Source organism: Dioscorea cayenensis, chromosome 11 (genome assembly GCF_009730915.1).
Source record: "Dioscorea cayenensis subsp. rotundata cultivar TDr96_F1 chromosome 11, TDr96_F1_v2_PseudoChromosome.rev07_lg8_w22 25.fasta, whole genome shotgun sequence".
NCBI classification, from domain to species: Eukaryota; Viridiplantae; Streptophyta; class Magnoliopsida; order Dioscoreales; family Dioscoreaceae; genus Dioscorea; species Dioscorea cayenensis.
In genome coordinates, this window is record NC_052481.1 from 17,041,965 (window position 1) to 17,066,002 (window position 24,038).

Genomic DNA, 24,038 nt, shown 5'->3' on the forward strand with positions numbered 1-24,038 from the left:
TGTGAGGATGTTATTTACATTGGTGATCAGGAAAGATGGCAATAGAGAGGAAAGCTTCGTGAAGTTGTTGTTAGTGTATATCTTGGGATTCATGCTCTTCCCCACCACGTCATGCTTAGCACCAAGACGGCTAGCACCAGATTACATCAATATGCTTAGGACCATGCAACACATTAGTGGTTGATGGATGAAGTACCAGATGCACAGCACGAGTTAGAGACAGGTGTTCTGGGAGGTCTTCATCAACAGCGTACTTACGAGGATGTGTTATTGTGTTGAATATTTGGTTTTACAAGGTTACGAGGATAGGAAAGAAAACACAGTTTGGAAGATTACCACACATCATGTGCTATGGCGAGAATAGCTTTAAGAAACAATCCAGCTCGGGGAGCCTGCTGGAGGAACTCACTGGGAAAGATGTGAGTGGTTTCTGCTTACTTTTTTTCTTTCATGTCAGTTTCCTTCCAAATGTCAATTGTTTAGGTTAACAATATAGAAGTTTACATTATTCTCTTTAATGTAAAATATTTATGTTTCTATTTATAAAATAACGTTTCCAATTACAAAAACTGATTGTAGTTTCCTATTGAACTTTGAAGGATAAATTTTCTAAATCCTGAAAAGAAAGCCATATTCAACATAAAAAATAACTGATTGTATTAAAAAAAATTTAGTTTATGTTTATCCCATGACCATGTAGTTTATGCAAATCTTTAAACATATAACTGAGTGGTTATTATTATGACACAGTTCCATCCATTTGTCCCAGAGGGTGAGTTTGAATTTGAAGTTATTGGTTCTGGAAAAGTTGACTATAGGGCCTTGCAAGACAGTCTGGTGGAGTCATCTACCCACCCCCAAACTTCAAAATTCATCAAAAAAAGACACATAAAAGGCCACGATAAAGCAAGGGAGACTTCATCATCCCAAAGACACAACCGAGAGGTTAAACCAGCTAGCATCGGACATAGTGGTCGTAGACGTTCCCCTCCCTCATCGACTCCGGACGAGAATAAGTTTGCTCGTCTATGGAATGAGATTAGGTCACTGCAAGCAAGGATTAGCTTCTTGGAGGGAACACCTCAGACGCATAAGGATGAGGATGATGAGGACATGATGAAGCCAAACCCGAAGAATGATGTCATACCTTTCCAGAAGGAAGCATCCCCCGTGCTGCAGAAGCATGGAGAAAAACTCCCACTAAAGCGAGCCCGGCATAACATTGTTGCTAATGAAACGTCTGATGAGAACTAGTACGAGAGGCCTCTCACCCGCGCTACAAGGGCAGCATCAGCTTCTCATTCAGCAACTCCTGCCATGCTAAAGAAGCTCAGTAGCACTTGTAAAAGGAAAGAAGAAAGCCGTATTACCTTCATCGCAATTGACTACATTAGGTGAGGAAACAATGGATGACATCGGCAAATTGGTTGACTCTGTGCAGGTTGGTGAAGCACAAGTTGAAGTTGACACCGGGGAACCCAATGTAGCAGACATTGGGTCAGATAACATGCAAGCATCGAACCACGATATCATCTAGCAAGAAGCAACAAATGCGCACATTGATTCCGACAGTGACATACCTCAACCCCAACGAACTTTGTACCACCTAAGAAAAGGCCTGCAGGATTTCAAAGGCTGACCAAACTGCAACAGATGACTCTTTCTGTCTCCTTAACACCCGAATGGATGAGTAAGTCAATTTGAAAAACTTGTTAACTCGTTATATTGATTGGTGCTTATTTTTTGTTTCAATGCGCATGAACTGTTTACAGTTTAGAAAACAACTTAATAGTGTAAAAACTGGAGTTTAAGTATGGATAACACATTATTAGTTATAAATTTAACTTTCCTGTGTAAGAACCTGTATTCATATTGTTCTTTTCTTTTGCCTTTCAATATTGGAAGCATGTGTTTGCAATTAGCATTTCCTTGTCCATATTGGTGCATCTACGTTATGTTATTATTATTTTTTTGTGCTAAATATTTTGTTTGAATCAGAACATATGTCTGGGCCAATGAATTGGGGCACACAAGTCATGCCCATCTGTACACCTTGTTAGATGACAAGCACATGGTACCCGAGGACGTTGTCGACATCTTCGTCTTGATGATGCTTGATTCCTTGAAGACAAATCCTAGACAATTTAAGCGGAGGGCAACCATGACTAGACCAATGGCCCTTGCTCTCTCTAAAAGGGAACACTCAAGCAAGAACCTGCACAAGATGTTGGCCCCTGTTTTGCATGACTATTCTTCAATTGAGGTGGTACTTATGCCAATAGTTTCACACAAGCATTACCACCTCCTCGTTCTCGAGAAAGACAAGCAAGAATACTTGCACTACTCATCAACTAGAAGGGCTGTGCATGATCAGGCACCAAAGTACATGGTAAAATCCATAAACTCTCGTACTTCTTTATATGCCCTTTCATGATATGTGGCTCATTGCTATTGTGTTCATGCTTTTAGCGGGCCTTATTCGATAAATATATTTAGGTGGCACTCGGTCTTGGAGACACCATCTCATACCCACTCATACATGTGAAACAATGTCCGCAACAGAGGCCTGGCAGTCGTGATTGTAGTATATATACGATGCGATTTATGGAACAGATATTGAATGGTAAGGACCTATGTGTACCACCAGGTGATATTGAGTTCTTGTGACTAGATTGTGCAGTGAGAATTTTGGCTGATGGAATCCTTCGAAAACCTCTACTCAAGGAAGATAACAATTCCGGCGCCATTGTGGATACAACAGGTCAGGACAACATAGGCGACTCAAACCTTGCACAAGCAGATGATAATCCACCCGAGACAATTGAGTCAGTCGAACCACCTGAGACAACAATGACTACAGAAACATCTTTGGAGGAACAACAACAACGGGAGAATAATGAGACAGACGAGTGATATGCATTCTACTTTTAGCAGTTATTGTTCAGTTGTATGTGTTGCAGTTTATATAACTCTTACTGAACTGGATATTGGGAACTTGTGTTTACTAACGGATGTTTTAGTTTATAATTTGTTATAACTAATTACTTTACTATATTTGTGGTTACATTTAAGGACTTCACTTTACAATATGAAATTGTACTTTGGCATAGGCGATAACGTTACAATATTATAAAGTAAACTACGAAAAATAATGGATTTTTCAAGTAATGAACTATATGGACCCAAAATGACATTGGAAGTGCATTTACTGAAAACAAAGGACATATTTTGACATACATTGGTTGTGAATACCCCAAGCAAAAGTCATAGTTATGCAAAATACTTAAGCCCAAAATTCAATCCGCGATAACCTCGTTACAAGTAGCCCTATAATGGCCTACTTGTTGGCATCGGCTACATCATAATTCTTGTACCCCAAATGCTTGTGACTCAATCCTTCGACGTCTCGGCCTGCCTGGCTTTTTCTTGGCAATGGGTAGCCAAAGTTGGAGCACGCGGTTGTCATCCCTTAGTTTATCATGATCTGGAATAGGGAAAATCTGATTGCCATAAGCCTCTTGAAATAAGTTGACAGTGTGGTATCTTTCAATGAAGCGGTGCACATTTGTATCGGTCAGCATGATTGCAGCACACACATGCTTACACGGGAGACCATAAACCTGCCACCTGCGACAAGAACATTCTCTTTCGTGCAGATTAACATAATTGCTTTGGTTATCAATCACTTCAAAATGTTCCCCATCCGAACAACCTACGACCAAAGCCTTGCTCTCCTCAACTACATCCTTAATCTTCTTGTGGATCGTGGGGCAAAGGTAAGTGTCCCATGTCTGGCAGTGTTCACATCGATCGCACATCATGTTCATCATCTTGAACCTGCATCACATGAAGGAACAATAGTTGTAACCATGCATGATAGATACTAACTGTGTCTAGCATATAGTAAACAGAAACAGTAAATATTAAACCAAATCGCTAGATATTAGTCCACAATACTAGATTCTAAAGCATTAAATGTAAAATTAATATGTAGTATCCAATGATACATAAATACATAATTTCTTAAAGTGGAAACCAAATATAAGAAGCTATTGTGCCATAACCTTCCGAAATGTAATATATCGTGTGGGAGCTTGCATACTTGATAGAATCCACCATGTTACATATTGGCAAATGGCGTGCTTCCCTGATCCAGGAGTTAAACGACTCAGCAACATTGAGTACATCTCTCCCCATCGTCTACCTATGAACAAGTAGTTTGACCAATGTGATACATCTGACTTGTGAAGCAGCCAACTATGTGTCTGTGATGACATTTGTTGTAATTCATTTGTGGCAGCGTCGAATTCTGTCGATCGTACATGCGTATCTGACTTTGGCTATCAACCTCCAGCACTCATCTTAATGCTTTTCCTAACTGGCTATTTGATTTAAGGAAGTTAGCCTGAAGATGGCGTAAGCAATAACCATGTGGGGCAGATGGAAACACCTTGGCAACAGCATTGACAAGGCCCTTGGAACGATCTGAAATGAATGTAATAATATCATGGTATTCGTCATCGCCATAGAGTGCAGCACCCAATTTCGATATGAACCATGTCCAATTATCATCTGTCTCATTGTCCACGATGGCAAATGCTAGGTGAAAGAACCCTCATTACTATCTTTCCCGGTCGCTCCTAATAGAATACCGCTGTATCTTCCCAATAAATGAGTACCGTCAAGAAATAACATGGGCCTACATCCCTTCTTAAAACCATCCAGGGAAGCGTGGAAGCAAAGAAATCCCCATCTAAACTGCTCACCATCTCTCTCAATTAGAACGATGCTGCCGGGATTGGTTTCAGTTACCTTACTTGCGTACCACAACAACATATCATAGCTAGTTTTATCACATCTGTGTAGAATCCCTCGAGCTAATTTTTTACCCCTCCAAGCTTGTTTGTATGGTAGCCGAACGCCATGGTCACGTAGCATATCCCGTTGTATATCTACTGCTTTGTATAGAGGCCGATCGCGGAGTTTTTGAATTACTTTCCTGCTAACCCATTTTTGGAAGCTTTCGGGTGTGATGCTGAACCAATACCACCACCACATGAATGTACATCGTGCGATGTTTTAATTCTGAAAGTGGCAAGGTTACCTTCCCGCGAGGCATGGATACGCCATTGACATCCCTCAGCGGCACAAACCACGGTGACTCTCTATTTATTGTTTTTTATGTACCTATAGTTGAAATTGCACCTAATGGCAAAGTCGAACAAAGCATCCTTGAAGTGCCTCGCATCCTCATAACGGTGACCGATTGTAGTTATTTCAGAGTCATTGGGTCGTCGAGCATTTGATACTAGTGTACACCCTCCTTGTGAAGTTGATGACAATAGTGGGCATAGACTTGACGAAGTGCTTTGAGATCATGGTTGCCTGTGTAAGATGCTGTGAGTGACTGATTAGTAAATTTTGTAAATATGAACCACGACATATAAACATGTAAAACAATTTATAAACAGGAATATTTAGGAGTAAACATGAATACAAATGTCAATGCTCAACACATGATAGTAAACCGGTAATTAAAATAATAAATAAATACCATGGAAAATAGTCTAATACAGAATATAGCAAACAGTAAAACAAAAAAAAATACACTAATGAAAATTACCGTAGCATTGATGGCCTTTCTCTGTCTTCATGCTCTTCCGTGACTTCATTTATATTCTCAATAAGCATATCAACTACATTTTTTTTAAACATATGGTAGACTTCACACATTCTTGTGAAGGCAGTTTCAGAGTTGATACAAGAACTTGTTCTAACAGCATCTGGGATTAAATACTTCACTCTAAGCACATGAGCTTCAAGAGCCAACGTGCACATATTTCGGCCAAGACAGATTCCCATCCGGTTAACATAGTAAAATAAACAATGAATCCATCATTGTTATACCTTACGATCCCACAAAATGAATCCATTAAAGACCTGCAAAAGTGAAAATCAAATAACCTTCAAACATCTAATCAGTTGGAATCTAACATGAAGATAGTGCATATATATGTTCACCTTCACTGCTCTCACCAAACAACTTTCACTATGCTTCACAGCAAGGAAACAACCGAAATAGATGAGCAGTTCACAAATACCACAAAGATATAACACCTAACCACAACTTAACCAAGCTCCTCCAACTAGAAGAACGAAGAATAAAAGCTTCTCAACAAAGAAGAAAAAAAAATCCCAGTATCATGTCAACAAAAAGACCATGAAGATAACACCTAACAGCATCTCTACCAACTGCTCCAACAGGAATAATGAAGAAGAAGCTTCTCAACGAAGAAGACGTAGAAGCTTCTCAATGAAGAAGAAGAAGAAACCCAGTTTCATATCCTTTACCCAAGAATAATAACAAGAAATAAGAAGACAAGAAGAACAAGAAGAATGAAGAAGAGAAACTTCTCAAGCAAGGGAGAGATGGTACGGCAACCATCATATCTTCTTCGTAAAACCTTGCCTCTGAAAAGACCTAGACTCATGCTTCTCGCCTCAAAGGACAAAGGGCAATTGGTGGCATTTCACAAAATTCTCACGGTGCAAGCTAACGGGAAGGATCAGGAAGACCACCTTTCAAAAAAGGAAGACTTAATGGTCTACGTGCATGTCAGAAGGATTTTTTGAGTATTTTAAAAAAATTCCAGGGACTAAAAAATAATTTACCCTAATAAATATTATTTTTTAATAATCAATTCTGTTTTATTTAATATTGATAAGTTTCCAAATTTTAAAAACAAATACATCACATCAATCTTAGATCTCATCTCTCAGTCTCATCATCCCTGATTCAAATCCTATTTTCATTTATATATATCATTTCATCTCTAACTCAAATTTCATCTTCTCCAAAGAAACTCTTACAATGTAACATTTTTTTTAATTTTCAAATAATACATTTTAATGTTTAACATAATATGTTTATGGAAAATCATCTAATGTGTAATTTATATATTTATAAAAAAAATTTAAACCATTTTTAAGAAACTATAAACAAAAGGCAAAATAATTAGTTTCTGTTTTTAAGAAATAAAAACCAAAACATGAGATTATATTGTAATCAAATGATGATATTAAAAATTAAGTTTTAAATATATAATTTGTTATTTCTTTTAATAATTCTGTGATTTAATTATAATAAAATAAATTTAAAATATTAGCCTAGACTAGACGGGAATCTCCTTCAACAGGCTGTGTCGTTATTAATATTATTTTTTTTCGTAAAAGATGTTAAGATGGGGTAATATAGAAGTAACAAAATCTTTAATTTATGCGCAAAAAAATTAAACTACAAATATTAGCAATATTTAACGATTTTGGTATTTAAATATAATTTAACACATATTGACTATATAAATGTAATTTTAAATAAAATTTAAAATTTTAATTAATTTTGATTGAAAAAATAGAATTATCTTTAACTAAATGTGTTGAGACAAACATATTGGAAAATCAAAGCGAAAATGCAAAAGCAGAAATATTGAACATAATTATGGAAAAAAAGTTCGTAGTGAAACATATAAGCGTATAATATATGTAATTCATCCAATTTTAAATATGTTAAAAAAACATGAAAATAATCATTCTTCAATTGTTTCGTGAAGTTCATTGATCATATTTTCTCTTGTTGGAATTTGGAGACAAAACAATCAGTGTAATTGTCTCTCATTGCAATTTGGAGACAACGTTATTAGTGGGACTCAACGACTTCCTCACATCAAATCACTAAAAAATTTTACCTCTTATTTAACTTCGAGATAAATAAAACTACCAATATCCTTGTATACAACTAAATTTAAAATGACCCGAATACCTTTCTGAAAATTTTATTTATTTATTTCACAATAATAAATGTATAACACATTTTATGAAATATATTATCAGACTATCTTTATATAAACATAAATAAGTAAATAAATTAAGATTATTTTAATATCAAACCAATAAAATATTATATAATATTTACAGAATAAGAGATGTCAACGGGGCAAAGATTCACCATGACACATTCCGTGGTTCTGGCCACAAATTTCTAATCTCATCCCGACACCGCACCAAACCTGAATATAAGATTTTTTTTCCCATCCCCGTCTCCGCAGGGATTTTTCGGGGTTCGGGGATTCCTAGACACAGATTAATAAATTAAAAAAATAAATATATGGATTTTTGTTCAAAAAATTTTAATCTCTAACTCTTTATTTAGTGATTTAATAATTTAAAAAAATTTAAAAATGTAATATAGTTAATATAAGTTTAGGATTTTGTTTAATTTTTATACTAATATTTATTTAATTATTAATAATTTACTAATTAATTTAAATATATGGGTTTTTGTTCTATTTTTATTTAATTATTTATATAATATATATATAATTTAAATTAAATATTGATATTTTATAGCTGGGGTCGGGAACCTGCCCCGACCTCGATGAGGAATTATTTTCTAGTCAAGACCCCTAAAAAAAAAAATTTCCGACCGCAATCCCAATAGAGAAAGGAATCGGGTTCCTGTTGAGATGGGCCAATTGACATCGTTAAAAATAGAGTCAATAGACCTTCACAATGAAAAGTCTTTATCCTTGCAATGATTCAAAACCGAACCTTGCTTCAATATGTTCATATAGCTTTTGTGCTTATCTTTAACAAAAATTCAATTATTTTTTTTTCCAATCTTGACAAAAATTAGAAATGTTCATTTTTTTTTTGTGTGGTTAATCTCGGATGAGATATTGAGAACTTTATAAAATAATAGGTCTTTTCCTACTATTGATTCTATCAGTCGAATATTAGTAATTCTGCACAATCTCTAGAATGTGATGCAGGGACACCACTTGTTCAAGACATGATTATTTATAATTTAAAAATTTGTTAGTTGGTTAATATTTTCTTGTAAGTCTTGTCGTTAGTTAAGATTTGTTTGTTCAATTTGTATTTATATATACATTTTAAAACCTTGTATTCATTCATGTAGTGTAAGCGAGAACTTTTCACACACTTTTCATTTCTCTTGTATCTCTGTTTTTGTTTCTCTCATACAAATTTTTAGCTTTAGTTTACTTTAACCGATCCTCTATGGCTAACACATATTAATATTTTTTTATAAATATAAAAATTTAAAAATTAAAATTTAAAATTTAAAATATTTATTTAAACCAGCCCTAAACAGTGAATATGTACCGCTTATTAGTTAGAATGAGTTTGTTTTTATGTGCAAATTCGTCAAAGGTGATCGTACTTAAAACTCTGATCTTATTTATTCAAAAAAGAAAAACTCTGATCTTATCTTGAAAAATTAAAATTAAAACTAGTTTTTCAAATTGGCAACGTGTTTACTTCTCTATCTTTTGTTGGCAAGGGAATGATAAGGACTAGTGTTGGAATTGGTGCTAAATCAGTGTCGGAGTTGGGTGACATGGGGGTGGACACATGTACGGACGCACATGATGCTGACTCACTTTTTGTTTTTGTCCAAATGTTTTTGATAATGAGATCTGCAGATCTTTGTCCTTTGTTTCCTTTTTTTTAATCTAGTCACGTGTCCTTCTTATCAATTTTGGGTTATCATGAATACCATGGTTCTCTTTGGTTTTGAAATCTTTATCCTTGTGGTAGTTAAAATGCTCACTTTGTTTTTAAATGAATTCTTTCCTGTTTAGCATTGTGTTTTATATAGGTTGTGTGTTTTTTTTTTTAAATTATTTATTAGTCCTTGATTTTTTTTTTTTTCATTTTCCTAATAAATACTTGTGACAAAATAATATCCCATTTTAGTCTATCATGTCTATCTTTAATTCTATGTGGTCACCCTAAGCTAGAGGTGCAAGATGGGCCGGCCCAGCCCGGGCACAGTGCGGCCCGAGCATTGTACGTGCTCGGGCCTGCCCGACCCGGCTTGCAATCGTGCCGGGCCGGCACGACCCACCGTACAAGGGGGTAGGCCCAGCCCGTGGCACGGCCCATGCCAGTTGGGCTGGCCCGTGACGGGCCGACCGGCCCGCTTGTTTTTTTATTTTAAAATATAAATTATCTAAATTCTTTAAAAATATTGTAAAAATTGTAAAAAATACTTTAAAAATACCAAAAATATGGAATTTTTTAAAAAAAATCTAAAAATCATAAAGTATAAGTTTCTTGATTGTAAAAAATATACAACACATAAAGACTATTGAAAAAATAATTTAAAAATATTAAAAAATTTAAATTTACATGAATAAAAAAATAATTTTTTTAAATTTAACATAATATTGGAAAATAAAATTACATAAAAAAATAGAGATAAACTAAAAATAAATTACAAATAGATATAGGAAAAAAATTGCCATTTATTTAAAAACTATGAAAACAACTTAGAAAATTACAAACTTCAAACTTCATTTGATTAATCTATTTCTTCATCAACAGGGTTGAAGTTGAACGTTTGGATGGTGTAAGACCCTCTGCGATATCACTACCTTCTTCATGTATTTGTTGTTCTTGTAACCTATCTTCTGCTTCTAACCAATCTTTCAGACATATGCACATTTGCACTGTTTCTTGGTTCATGCGGCTCCTCTTATCATCGAGTACCCTTTTCCTGCACTAAAACAAGACTCCGACGCTACTGTAGACATCAGTGGAGTTAGTAGACCACATGTCATGGCGGCTAGCACGAGATAGTTATGTTCTTGTTGTTTCCACCAAGAGAAAATATTAAAGTTATTAATTTCTTCGGCAGTAAGAAAATCATTAAAATTATTATTTAAAAAAAGATTTAATTCATGCAAAGAACTAGTACTAGAAGAAGAAGAAGAAGAAGCACTTGTAGAATTTTTTCTAATCATATTTATAAGATCGGCCGGAGATTTGGTTTTGGAAAGTGAAGAAGAATTTTCAAAATCTCCGGCAAAAGTAGAAGCTCGTCGATTTCCATATGAATGGTTATATTCGTTATACATATCATGAAGGAAAGAACAATATTCATCTTTCAAAATTGAATGATCAAGTCCCATGTTTTTATCATAAGAATCAAGCATATAAAAGTACTACCAAATTTAAAACAGGGATCAAGAAACATAGATAAAATGGGAAGAGGGTTGATTTTTTTCAAAATATTTTTTCAATTTTAATTCCATAGGAGCAACAATGGGAGCAAAATTAGGATCACATCTATATTTTGCAAAAATTTCACTAATATAATATAAATGAGAAATAGTCATAAAAGTAGTAGGATAATAAATATCGGAAAAAAAATTAGTTGCGGAATTAAAAATTTCCAAAAGCTCCTTTATCATATACCAAACTTCCCAATCATAATTAGTAATTCCAAGGTCGGGAAAAAACTCACGGCAATACATTGTAAGAATATCTTTGTAATCATAAGCACAATCCAACATATTATAATGTGAATTCCACCTATGAGGAACATCGGAAATAAATTTTTTATATTTTTTCCCCATTTGCCTACAAAATCTTTTGAATTCATGCCTTCGTGAAGAAGCTTTTGTTGCATATAAGATAGCTCCTCTAACTTTACGAATATGAGATCAATAATTTTTAAACCATCTCTAACACATAAATTTAATATATGGCATATACAACGAACATGAAAAAAATTTCCGGAAAACATAGGCTCTAAATGCAATTGTAACATATCAACGAGACAATTATTTGCTGAAGCATTGTCAAGAGTGATTGAAAATACAAATTTTTCAATTTTGCACTCATTAATAGTACGCATGATGTAACCGGCAATATTACATGCGGTATGTTGGTATTCTAATTCAATAAAACTCAAAATACATTTTTGCAAAGTCCAATTATTATCAATATAATGAGCAATAACACAAAGATAATCGGAATTATTTTGAGAAGACCAAATGTCGGAAGTAAGAGAAATTTTAAATAAACTTTTAGACATTTCAGAAATTAATTTTTCTTTATATTCTTCATAAATAATAAGACAATACTTTCACATAGTAGTCCTTGAAACGGATTTAAAATTCGGATTAAAACCCTTATCTTGCATTTTTATAAACGCGAGATTTTCAACAAGATAAAAAGGTTGTTCATTTTAAACAATAAATTTTGCAATCCATTTTCTTGCATTTTCATTGGAAAAAACAAAAGTTCCAATACTTGAATTTGCAAAACTAATTTGTGTTTGGGAAGGATCATTTAGACTAGTAGCATGTTTGTCGGCATGCCTTTCCAAATGACCTGTTCCACCCGAAATTTGACAAGAAAAATCTTTTTTGCATTTTTTACAAACGGCACAAGTCCTTTTGTTTGGAATTTCAACAATATTATAAAATTGCCATACACCCGAAGTTCTTTTTCTTGTGCTTGTTTGAGGCTTGCTACTAGATGCTCCCATATTAGGGGATTCAGTAACAGGCTCAGGCTCATGCTGTGAATCATCAAAATTTTAGGAGTTATTTTCATTAAAAAAAAATGGTGTATCGAAAGGAAAATCGGAAGAGCCAGCCATTATAAAAAATAAAAAAAGGTTTAGGGTTACCTCAACCTTGATGATGTAAATTTAATTTGTGGTTTTCTTGAAAATTCCGAATTGATGAATTGATGAAAAGGTGGGGGAATTGCCGGATTGATGAAACACTTGAGCCAAATTTGACAAACTTCAAATCTTGAACTTGAAGAGATTGAGAACTAAGAGAGCTTGGAGTCTTCAATTCTTGAGAGATTAGAACAAGAATGAGTAATTTGGTGTGGAGAAATATGTAAGTGTTTGAGGGTATTTATAGGTTTTTTAAAATTTTCTAATTCCCAAAATACCCTTGTAAACTAGCCATTTATTGTTGTTAAAAAGGGTAAAAAAGTAATTATATTTTAAAGTCTAAAATAGCCTTAAAAACTAGCCGTTTTATAGTTGTTAAAGGGGCTACAAATGTCATTTTCCAATACTTAAATTAGTTGGGAAAAAAAGCAGTGGCCGTCTTTGGGCTAGCCCATAGCAGTTACTTGTGGCGGGCGTCTTTGGGCTAGCCCGCGTGCTCCGGCCAGCACGGCCTATGGTAGACCGCGGGCCCGTGCCGGCCCACGGGCCACTAGGGTGTGGCCTGGCACGGCCTAGGGATATGGGCCTTGCCAGCCTGGCCTGGTACTGTAGCTGACCATGCCAGACCAGGCACGACCCAAATCGTGCCGAGCCCGGCACGGCCCAGTTTGCACCTCTACCCTAAGCTGTGATTATTTTATGTAATTCCCAAACTATCTTTTAGCAATTTGGGAGGGAATATTGGCAGCTAGTCAAATCATGGTATGGTAATTGTCCTTGTAGCTTGTTGGCCATGTTTCCTCTTTCTTCTACTTTTGTCTTGTTGGATAAGTTGGTGTTGTTCCATTTTATTTTGTTCCCTTCTTCCTTCTCTTTGCCATTGTATGTGAGCAAGCATTTTTCCCTTCATCATTATTTTTGCTCATATTAACATATTTTTATTAACCATCACATTCACCGATTTCTCACCTAACGTGTTTTTTATTGTTGCCGGCCCCCAATGTATATATTTTATAGTGTTGTGAAGTATAAGGGAGAGGGTTGTGTGTTAGATTTCATTGTCTTGACTGGATGAGAGTCAATATTGGAAGAAATATGCACATATTGGGCCCTTGAAGCTTCTTCAGTGAGAGTAAAATATGTAATTCTAGATGAGCATAGGACAATGGTTTTCATTAGTTCAGAAGATGACTTCTAGAGGATGTGTAACATTCACTATATCTTCAAGATAAATGTGGTGGACATGATGCTAGAGATGGTGAATAGTAATACATAAGGCACCTCTAGCTCATCAACACCACCATCAAATATCATATACCTTATATACTTTCACATTTTTAGATTTCTAGACCCGCGATAATCGTTGCCTTTCTATTGGAAGTTGATGATGTACACATATGGTGATCATTATTTTGTTTTTGTGCTCATTAAAAAGTTTTTGCATTTATTAACATTGATTGGTCATTAATTTCCATTTTTATTGATTAGTTTTTTGCATTTTTATGATGCTTTTACTAGTAAAGTCTTCAATTTTCAAGAGTTTCTGTTTATTTATTATACTAATAGTTTACTTATTTCATCATAATAAGGGAACCATTGGCAACCGTCAATGCGGCTGTCACTGTTAAATGGAGGATCCATAACTATACATAATTCTTCAAGAGATTCATAAATTGAGTTTACTATAATTGGTCATCTTTTCAAAAATGCAAAAGACTTCAAGGATACATTGTGTGACCTACCATCAAACACAATTTTAACTTTCTGTTCATAAAAAATGACAGAGATAGAGTTAATATCACATGTGGTACTCAAGGTTGTCAATGGCGTGTCCATGCCTCAAGGAAGGGAAACCTCCCGAATTCAGAATCAAAATAGCACAACATGCTCTCACATGTGGCAGGGTCATCAACACAACATCTCTAGAGAGCTTCGAAAAAATGGGTCAATAGGTAAGTAATAAGGAAATTACGGGATCACCCTCTATATCGAGCAGTGGATATACAACGAGATATATTGTGTGACCATGGTGTTCGTTTGCCTTGCAAACATGCATGGATGGGTAAAGAGTTGGTAAAGAGTTAGTAAAGAGTTAGTAAAGGTCTTCATAGATGTGATTTAGCAAGCTATGATCTATTGATATGGTATGCAGGCAAGGTTTCTGAGACTAACCTAGGTAGCATCATTATTATTAACAGGGATGGAGAATGATTTAAGGGTGGGGTTTTCTGTTTTCGTGCTTCTCTTGATGATTTCAAGCGGGGTTGTAGACCTATGCTCTTTCTATATGGAACTCATTTTCTAGGAAAATATGGGATATCCTTCTGGGTGCGACAGCCAAAGATATCAATGAAGGATTATTCCATTTAGCATTTGCTATTATGGATAACAAAACTGATGATAATTGGAGGTGGTTTATATCAACTTGGGTGATCAAATATATGGTGATGATGATTATGACAAGATCATTACATTCATATCCAATCGATCAAAAGAACTTGTAAATGCTATTGCAAAGGTTTTTCCTTCTGCCCAGCATGGTTATTGCTTACGGCATCTACAATCAAACTTTTTTAAGTCAAATGGCCGCCTAGGAAAGCCATTAAAAGATGATTGTTGGAGTTTGATTGTGAAGATTGCATATGCATATATATTTTCAGAATATGATGAAGTTGTAAGCACCCTATTGGCCACATTAGTATAAGCACACAATTGGTTGTTCCAGAAATCATATATTCCGCATTGGTGCAATTACTTGTTTAGAGGCCAACGATGGGGTGAAAATTACTCGAATGCCACAGAATCATTTAATGCATGGATACGAGAGTCATGACACCTTCCTATGTGTGATATGGTGGATACAATAAGGTGTTAATCATATACAAGCAATTAATTTATTTCCAACCGTCTTCATACAACACACAAACTTGTTGCTTAATTTCCAGTATTTATATCTCTTTTCAAACTTTTGTTGTTAATATTGTTATTTCCTGTTGCAAACATGCTGGAACTACTTAGTATTTTTTGTTTATGTTTCTTATGTGATGTTTCACTTCTGTTTATTGCTTTTCCGTCTAGTATTTGTTGTTAGTATTTAGAATTTTGGTAATACGTTCTATATTTTGTTTTATCAGCTAGTATCCCTAGATTATGTTTTTATTAACCTAATGGTATGTTCCACATGCACCTAATGCAACCTCATTTGATGATTGTAGGTTCAAACTGATGAACTTAATGTACAATCGTCATCAGTGTTGCCTGAAATGAGAAAGTCATCTTTGCTATGAGATACATAAGAAGATCAAAGTGACAGTTGAAGTAAGCAAGAGCTTAATCATAGGCTACTCCGATGGGGAATAATTTGAGGTCGTTAACCACAAGAGTAATTCTGTCAATTTGAGTGATCGAACATGCTCTTGCCACCGTTGAGTGGTGTACGGACTTCCATGTAAACATGCTTGTGCGGCGATTATGCAAACCGATACAAATATCCATCACTTCATTGAGGCCTACCAAACTGTCGAATTATACAAGGTGACATATGGGAGCCCAATATTCCCTGTGCCAGACCATGACAAACCTTTGGATGACTCACACCAACTTTGTATTCTACAACCTATCTTAAGGAAAATGTCTGACTGACTGAGACACAGGAGGATTGAGTCATAAGCCTTTTATGTGCATGAATTACATCTTAGTCATTGCCATAAAATCGGTCATAATAGGGCCACATGTAATGAAGTAATCATAGACTGACTACGTGCAGTGAATGCTTTTATTAATCAATAATTGAGGGTAACATGTTTTGAATGTCATCTACCAATAGTAATTCCAAAATTGCATACTTGTTCGTAAATGTGCACATGTAAATAGTAAAAAACATATGTTAACATTATCATACAAATGTATACAATAAATACAGATGCTGGGTATGATTGTTGAGTCTTAAATCTGAAATAACTGCAATACTTTGGAAATAACAAAAGTATAGTAAAATGTGTGGAAGTAAACAATAAAAAGGCAAATATGAACATTAAGACACAATAATAAAATGGAAAAAACAGATATTGAATGCTACTGTTGAGTTGAAAAGCAGAAATAAGTATAATAATTCTATAATGGCAATTCTTAGTCAAGATATTATTCAAACTGAAGACATTCACATTTTCTAGGCATTTTTGACGATTCAGCTAAGTCACCCTTCGACTGTGCCTACTGATTCCTTGCTGGGATAGGTGGCATAGTGGTTTTCTATGGATCAATTTCTTGGTGGCTTTGTGGTGGGACATACTTATTCAATGGTTTAGCTCCTATGGTGGCCTCTGAGGCATCCGTGGACATTGCTACCTTAGAATCATGTTTTGGGATATCTTCAGCTGCTAAATCTTTACTTGTTAAGAGTGTGGTGTCATCTTTCTATTGTGAGTTTCACCTGATGCCATAAGCCAAGATGCGTGCAGCGTACTCTAGCCACAAATGGGCAACATCAAAGTGGGGAGGATGGAGTCTCTCGTAGTTCAGAAGCTATTCAATAAATCACATCAGGTAAACTGAGCAATCCACACTGTCCATTCTCTGTTATGGAAAATCGTGTACATGACTCAGCAAGTATGATGTGGTCTCACCAATACCGAGCTTCTTTTGTAAGTAATCTTCAAATAAGGCACGATGCAAAAATGAAAGAGAGATACTTGAAATTAGCATGAAATGGAGATGGATTTGTTACTATGTGAAGGTTACCATAACATTTGCTGCCTGATTATAAACTGGACTACTGATAGAGGAATAATGAAGGTATTCCTTCTTGTCTTTGTCAAGGATAAGAAGATGATAATGTTTGTTCCACACAATCAGTATGAGAATAAGTGCCACTCTTTGGTAATCTTCTAAAGCGGAAGACATCATTCTATCTAGTCCATCAACTGAATGTTCTTGGCGAGACAGAACAAGCACCATATGTTCTCTTGAACTCCTGGTGCAGGGAGGGGGGTGGGATTTTTTTCAAAGAATCAAGTAACATGAGGATGAAATCATCTATGAAAGAATCCGACACCATATGTTTACCATCGATTAAAGCATGAAGATAAGATCGGGTTGTGTGACCCCATGCACTGCACCATACTATTGTCCTGGTATAATATGATTGAAAACATATAATTAGGAAGTTGTCTACTTATACTAACTTTTTGTCGAGGTAAAACTAAATGAAGAGTCCAAATATGTAATATTAACAAGAAATACTAAACACTTAACTATAAAAACAAACAATTACAACAATATCTAACTAGTTAGTTGTAATACTAATGTGTACAAGGTTGAAAGTGTAGTGTAAATATTAAATTCAAGTAGTACACCATGATAGTGAAGTGTAAACCCAAACTTCAACTAGCACAACATGAAATTGAATCCTAAATCCTTAATATAAAATTCAACTAGTACACCATGAAAGTGAAGCGTAAATATAAAATTCAACTAGCTACCCATGACGTGAAACATTTGTTGAACTTACTCATCCATTTGGGTATTGAGGAATACACTCAACGCCATTTGTTGTATCATTTGTAGGCGCACAAAACCTGTGGGTTTCTTCTTCTGTAGGATAAAATTTGTTGGAGGTTCTTTTAGCTTTTGCTCTGTGATTTGTATCTCTATGGCATCTACATTGATAGGAATGTTCAACTTTTCCTCTTCAGGGCCTTCTTCTTTCTCCCCCTCATTTGCAAATAATTTCTTCTCGCTTTTCAATCGGGTTAAGAACTCTATTGCATTGCCAATGTCCTTCATTATTTGCTCATCTACTACACTCATCTATGAATGAGTTGGAATAGTCTTTTTCTTCCTTTCCAAGTGTGGACACTTTTTACTAAAGGAGTAGGTGCTGGGCATGAGGATGCAGTTGCTTTTGCAGCGCGCATAATAGGCTTCTCATACTGTGGCCCCTCTGACACTTTTCCTAATTGGGGTTTAGCTAGTTGAGGCTTGGTCACCACTTTCTTAACCCTTTTTTGTTGGTGAGCAAAGGGTCATTGTAGGGTGGACCATTGAATGACCAATATCATATGTACATTCAAGTGTTAGTGGCTCATCCTTTTCCTTAGATCCATCCTCTTTCCCCTAAAGAACAGTAACCTTTGCACGAAGTGCTATTAAATCATCTATCAAATTTTCATATTTCTCATCTTTCATGGGCTTCCTCATGGGGCTCGAGGAAAGTGACTATCGGCCAGACTCCCTTTGTGTTATCTCTGATTGCATGTCTACTATGTTGACCCTTCGTGTGAGAAGGTTCCTCTTCAGTTTCTCATCTCTTTTTCTTTGCCTTGTCCTTATAAATTTGGGTGCTTTGATAGCACCGGATGACTTTGAAACCGTCCTTGTCTTCTTTCTGTCAACATTTCCATAGCAAATGGGTCAACTTTAGACTATCTCTCAGCTATGAGAGGAACAAACTAGAAGATGACAACAAACATCAACATAAATGTGTATCATACAAACTTATAGAAAATAATTAATCCACAAAATAAATAGGTATATAATATACTAAACAGTGACATAGATAATAAATAGCTATTCTAAATTTTGAACAAGTAGATGTGATATGGACAACACTCATAGATATTAATTTCATACACTTAGTTGTGAGCAGTATATTGTAATATTAGAATAGAAAGCGGAATAGTATAGAGTACATTCTAAAGTATCCATACCTCTTTCCCCTCTAGTGACTCAATCAAAGCACTATCACCAGCTTGTTTCTTGAAGCTGCCTTCACCATAATAGAGGATACGTAGTGTTCTTCCAAAGTGGATCTTCTCCCTAATGCCTGTTACTTCATAAAGCCAAATGTTTAGTGCAATAGTATAGCCTCTTAGGTATCCAGTCCTTGATTGCTTCCCAGAGCACCTATCTTTCACACGGGCTACTGCGATAGGTACATCATTCATGATCTACTTATGAGTTTCCTGTGTCCATGCGTATTGCCCTCGTGTTGATAGATCACCTATGTAGTAGGCTAATTATGTTAGTGTCGAACAAAGAAGTTGTGGGAAAAAGCAGTGATCCTATAACATACACTAATAAAAGCTTCAAAAAATTTTCTTCTTTCTTTCTTTCTTTCTTGAGCACCAAACACATTAAAGACCTCACTAGGCAGTCCCTATTTCAGTCTGCTCCTTTGGCCAAATACTCCTCCTCAAATGCGCAATGTTCCTTTTTTCTTTTGAAGTCTATTGCGGAACTATCACAATGTAATCCTAATATCAATGAAAAATCTTCAAACCTGAATTGTAGATGACTATCCCCAAATTGAATGTTCTACTCCTCTCATCAAACACTTGCATTAACACGTCCAGTATGCTGCATTCTTGAACTATGAGCTCAATGTCTATAAGGTGGCTAAATGATGCCCGTCGAAGAATCTCTTAGTGCCTTCGGGCCATCATCTCCTTCAATTGGCATATGGTATCCATAAGTGGTGCTAATTAGCAATGTCCATTTAGAAGATTTATTGGATGGTTGACCATATTCCTTCTACTCACACATACAAAACACATTATTCAGATTATATATAGTCAATGAACAACAAAGGGCAAAACCACTATAATTCGCCATTATTTGCGCTAATAATCCTGTTACGCATGTAATTGTCTTCTTTCATTGTATATTCTATCCATATATGGTTCTTTCGAAACACATATTTGGTTGGTTCTATTCAAAAGATGTGATTGGATCATTAGCATTCAGGGTTCATGGCTTTTTATTATGAATGAGATTATTTTCAATGTTTAATGTTTAAATTTATTTTTTTCTGTTCATTTATAGAAAACAAATGTTTACATATGTGTTCATTCAATAAAATGCAATTGTTTTCTATATATGAATAGAAAATGACAAATTTAAACATTAAACACTAAAAATAGTCCCATTCATTATAAAAAGCTATGACCCCTGAATGCTAATGATCCAATCACATCTTTTGAATAGAACCAACCAAATATGTGTTTCGAAAGAACCATATATGGATACAATATACAATGGAAGAAGACAATTGCATGGGAAACATGATTGTTAGCACAAAATTTGAACATCAAATACATATGCAAAATCTAAACCTAAAATACATTCCACATGATGACAACAATGTTATCATAGATTTTTCTCACAAAAGACACTCATTTTCAGAAATCCATGCAATTCTATTGATTTCAAGTCAAATCAGAGCACAAACTAATTGCACAAACTACTGCACATGGAAATTTCAAGTCTTTATAAAGGAATTACAAGGTTAATTCACAAAAAAATATCCAATTCCTCAAACAATACACAATAATTTCCATAACAATCAATAAGATAAGATACCAATGCCTCAAGCAAAAGAAGTAAAAGGTCTTGGCCTCCAATGCCACCGGCCGTCATACCGATTTGTGGCAGGGCACAGATGCTATCACTATTTCCTTCTTCTTTTCTCTTGTAGCAGCAACTTGAACACTGACTCGGGCAGCAATGTCTTCCTGCAAAGGAGGAAGATAAAATTGGCATTTCTTGAGAGAAGATGAATATGGGGATGTGATGGTTATTTAATAATTTCCTAATCTTCAAGCCTTGATAATTAGAGATCCCAATGAGGACAACATGGTCATTTTACATGGGATTTAACCACCGTTAAGCAACTATTGGATTGAGAGGTAATTCTCTAGAAAGGAAGAACTTTGTGTGGATATGAAAAAATCGAAGGGTTTTTTGCCTATTGCGAAAGTAGGAGGGATGCTTTAAGCAATTCCTTTTTTTTTTTATATATATATATAAATTGGATTCTTTCCTATTGATTGTTATCGTTTTTGAGTCTTATAATCTTTGTTTCTCTTTTCTTTAATAAATTATAGTTTATTTATTTAAAATAAATAAAAATAATATTAGTATGGTTTTTAATAGTTATTTCTTGTATAAAGAATAGTGGAAATTGCCAAAAAAACCCCCTAAGTTTGCAATATTGCCAAAAACACCCCATTAGTTTTGCAATCCCTAAAAACCCCTTCCTTTTAAACTCTGTGGTTTTCAAACCCTCAAAGCATTTAACGGATGTCAACGGAGTGATTTTCAAATTTTATGGACGAAAATACCCTTGCATGGGGAGTCGTGGGCTGCGACTATTTCGGTGGGTTTGAGAGGAAGTGGGGGGTTCAGTAGGGTAACCCCAAGAGAAGAATTTACTGGAGCCGTATACATATAGTTTTTTCTCAACTCGCGTCTTCAGCTTTTCAATTTCCGAAGTTGTCTCTACCGGCACATCCTCCTGTAATTTCGACTTTTCCCTTTCCACTGTATCTTGAAGGAGAAGTCCCGCTGCAAGTAGTTGGCATTTCATCGGGTTTGCAATCTAAGGTATTGAGTATGGTTTTATGTTAACTATTACATTACAAAAAAGATTTTTTTGGTTTTTGTTTTGTGCTTCTATTTTTTTGTTGGAAGATATTGAAGTCTCGAGGGGATTTCTCGGCTGGGGTTTTGTTAGTCTGCAGGGCAATTTCTCGGCTAGGGTTTTATTTTGTTTTGCATTTTCGTCTGTATACACTATCAAAATAGTTTTTTCGATTATTTTGATTTGTGTAATATTTATAATGTACATTTCCCCTTTCATTTGATATGGTTGCAGTTTTATAAATGAGGTTTACGTTTAAGAAATGAGATGTTACCGTTTAAATTTTGTTGTCTCTGTTTACGTATTGTTGTCTCTGTTTAAGAAACTAGGTCTCTGTTTAACAATTGATATCTCTGTTTAAGAATTGAGAGGTTACCGTTTAAAACCTTATATTTCCGCTTAAACATTTGTGAATACTGCATGTTCAATGTGTTGTTATTGTTGCAGGCTTGTGATTATGGCGGTCAACCTAGTTAATGGGCGATGCTATTTGACACCGGTAGTGGAGATCTTAGCTGAATTGAAAGATAACATGACCCCTCGACACTGGGAGATCATCCGAAGGACACCGTTTGCAGCATTCACTGAGCTGGAAGCTATATTCCAAGAGAGGGCCCTTCTTGATTCTTTATTGCAAAGGTACGATGGCCGCACCAATAAATTTAGGATTGGGGAAAGCCTGCTGAGTTTCAGGCCTCAAGATGTGGCCCTCGTTCTTGGTCTGCGTTACGATGATGACGCAATCGTGTTTCAGAAGAAGAAAACCCGCTCAGCGTTCGAAGGGAGGTATTTATCAAAAACCTACGAGAGACACAAAGACTCCATTAAGAGCACTCTTATGCAACTTGTTCGACAGAAGGGAGAAGAAGAAAATTTTGTCAAACTCCTGATGGTGTACCTCATGGGTACAGTCCTCTTCCCAAATACATCATGCTCGGTTCCGAACTGGATCGTTGATTATGTCAATGATCTACCCGGCATGGGGCGATACGCATGGGCGCAGGCGACGCACAAGTGGCTTATGGAGGATATTCCACAAGCAGCCGCTCGAGTGCAAGATAGATGCGCCGGGAAAATGACCAACATAGGGTATATTAAGGGTTGCTCGGTCGCGCTTAACATATGGTTTTACGAGCTGACCGGAACCGGAAAGAAAGTCCGTTTCGGCAAGATCCCAAGGATGCTGTGCTACGGTGAAAGTACTTACCGGAAGCAAACGACGATAGAAACCAGCTTGTCATCGCTCGAAGGAAAAGAGGTAATAAATTATGGACAATGTTTAACAGAAGTCTTTAATGTTTAAACATACTATTTAGCGTTTAACTTTATTATTTACAGTTTAAAATTTATTCATAAAGGTTTAAATATTTTGTTCTCCGTTTAAATATATTCTATAATGTTTAAATATATAAAAACTCTGTTTAAATATAGTTTTTATAGTTTAAACTGAATGATTTCACTGAAATTGTTTGGTTTACATATGTTAGTTTCTGAAATTTGGTTCCGTGAAATCTTTGAAGAAGAAATATTTGTTGGGGCCAACCGAGCGGATGGATATTATTGCTCCGGAACCACTTGCTCAAGGCGGGATGAGAGGGCGCCTCTATTGTGCTGGCGCTCGGCCGTTCTCCCTACTTCCAGCCCCACCACGCGCATGCATTCCTCGGCCAGGAGAAGCCCTCCCCTACCCCGCCAGATTGCAACAACCCCCCCGACCACGACAACGATAGTCCCCCCCGACCATGGCAGCCCCACCGACAGCACTAGGCGAAGATGTCACTGCAACTTTTATGCAGGCATGCCAGATATTGATGACCGAGTTTCCTTGGCTTGTCGCTCGAGTTGAGGTACTGGAAGGAAAGTTCTCACCTTACCATGAGTCTCTGTTTAAACGTCAAGCTTTTTATGTTTAAACCAATACATATAGTGTTTAAACTAACAGTTAACTGTTTAAATAATTTCTATATCGTTTAAATAATATGTAAACCATTTAAATATAGTGATTTAACTGTTTTAAAATATATGTTATTGTTTAAATTGAATGCTTTCACTGACATCGCGTTGAAGATGGGTACCTCCTGGGTCACTGTTTAAATATCTTTATGTATTTGCTTAAACACC

The 24,038-nt window shown here is 35.6% G+C and overlaps 2 protein-coding genes across 2 annotated transcripts; both read right to left on the reverse strand.

Moving 5' to 3' along the window:
• Positions 1 to 3,359: 3,359 nt before the first annotated feature.
• LOC120271654 lies at positions 3,360 to 4,197 on the reverse strand. Its single transcript, XM_039278328.1, has 2 exons — positions 4,103 to 4,197; positions 3,360 to 3,837 (listed from the first exon to the last, which is right to left on the reverse strand). The coding sequence occupies exons 1-2, from the start codon at positions 4,195 to 4,197 to the stop codon at positions 3,360 to 3,362; spliced, it is 573 nt and encodes a 190-aa protein (XP_039134262.1).
• A 160-nt stretch (positions 4,198 to 4,357) lies between these two features.
• Positions 4,358 to 5,862, reverse strand: LOC120271655. The gene is made up of 3 exons (XM_039278329.1): positions 5,624 to 5,862; positions 4,680 to 4,999; positions 4,358 to 4,572 (listed from the first exon to the last, which is right to left on the reverse strand). Exons 1-3 carry the CDS (start codon positions 5,860 to 5,862, stop codon positions 4,358 to 4,360), a joined length of 774 nt encoding a protein of 257 aa, XP_039134263.1.
• Between the last annotated feature and the right edge of the window lie 18,176 nt (positions 5,863 to 24,038).

Excerpts from the sequence above, each read along its gene's own strand:
- LOC120271654 (XM_039278328.1), bottom strand. The coding sequence starts at position 4,197 with ATGGGGAGAGATGTACTCAATGTTGCTGAGTCGTTTAACTCCTGGATC. Across the intron at positions 3,838-4,102 it reads AACATGGTGGATTCTATCAA|GTTCAAGATGATGAACATGA; the intron begins GTATGCAAGCTC and ends CATGTGATGCAG.
- LOC120271655 (XM_039278329.1), bottom strand. The coding sequence starts at position 5,862 with ATGGGAATCTGTCTTGGCCGAAATATGTGCACGTTGGCTCTTGAAGCT. Across the intron at positions 5,000-5,623 it reads GAAAGGCCATCAATGCTACG|GAAAGTAATTCAAAAACTCC; the intron begins GTAATTTTCATT and ends ATGGGTTAGCAG. Across the intron at positions 4,573-4,679 it reads GCCCATGTTATTTCTTGACG|ATGATAATTGGACATGGTTC; the intron begins GTACTCATTTAT and ends ACAATGAGACAG.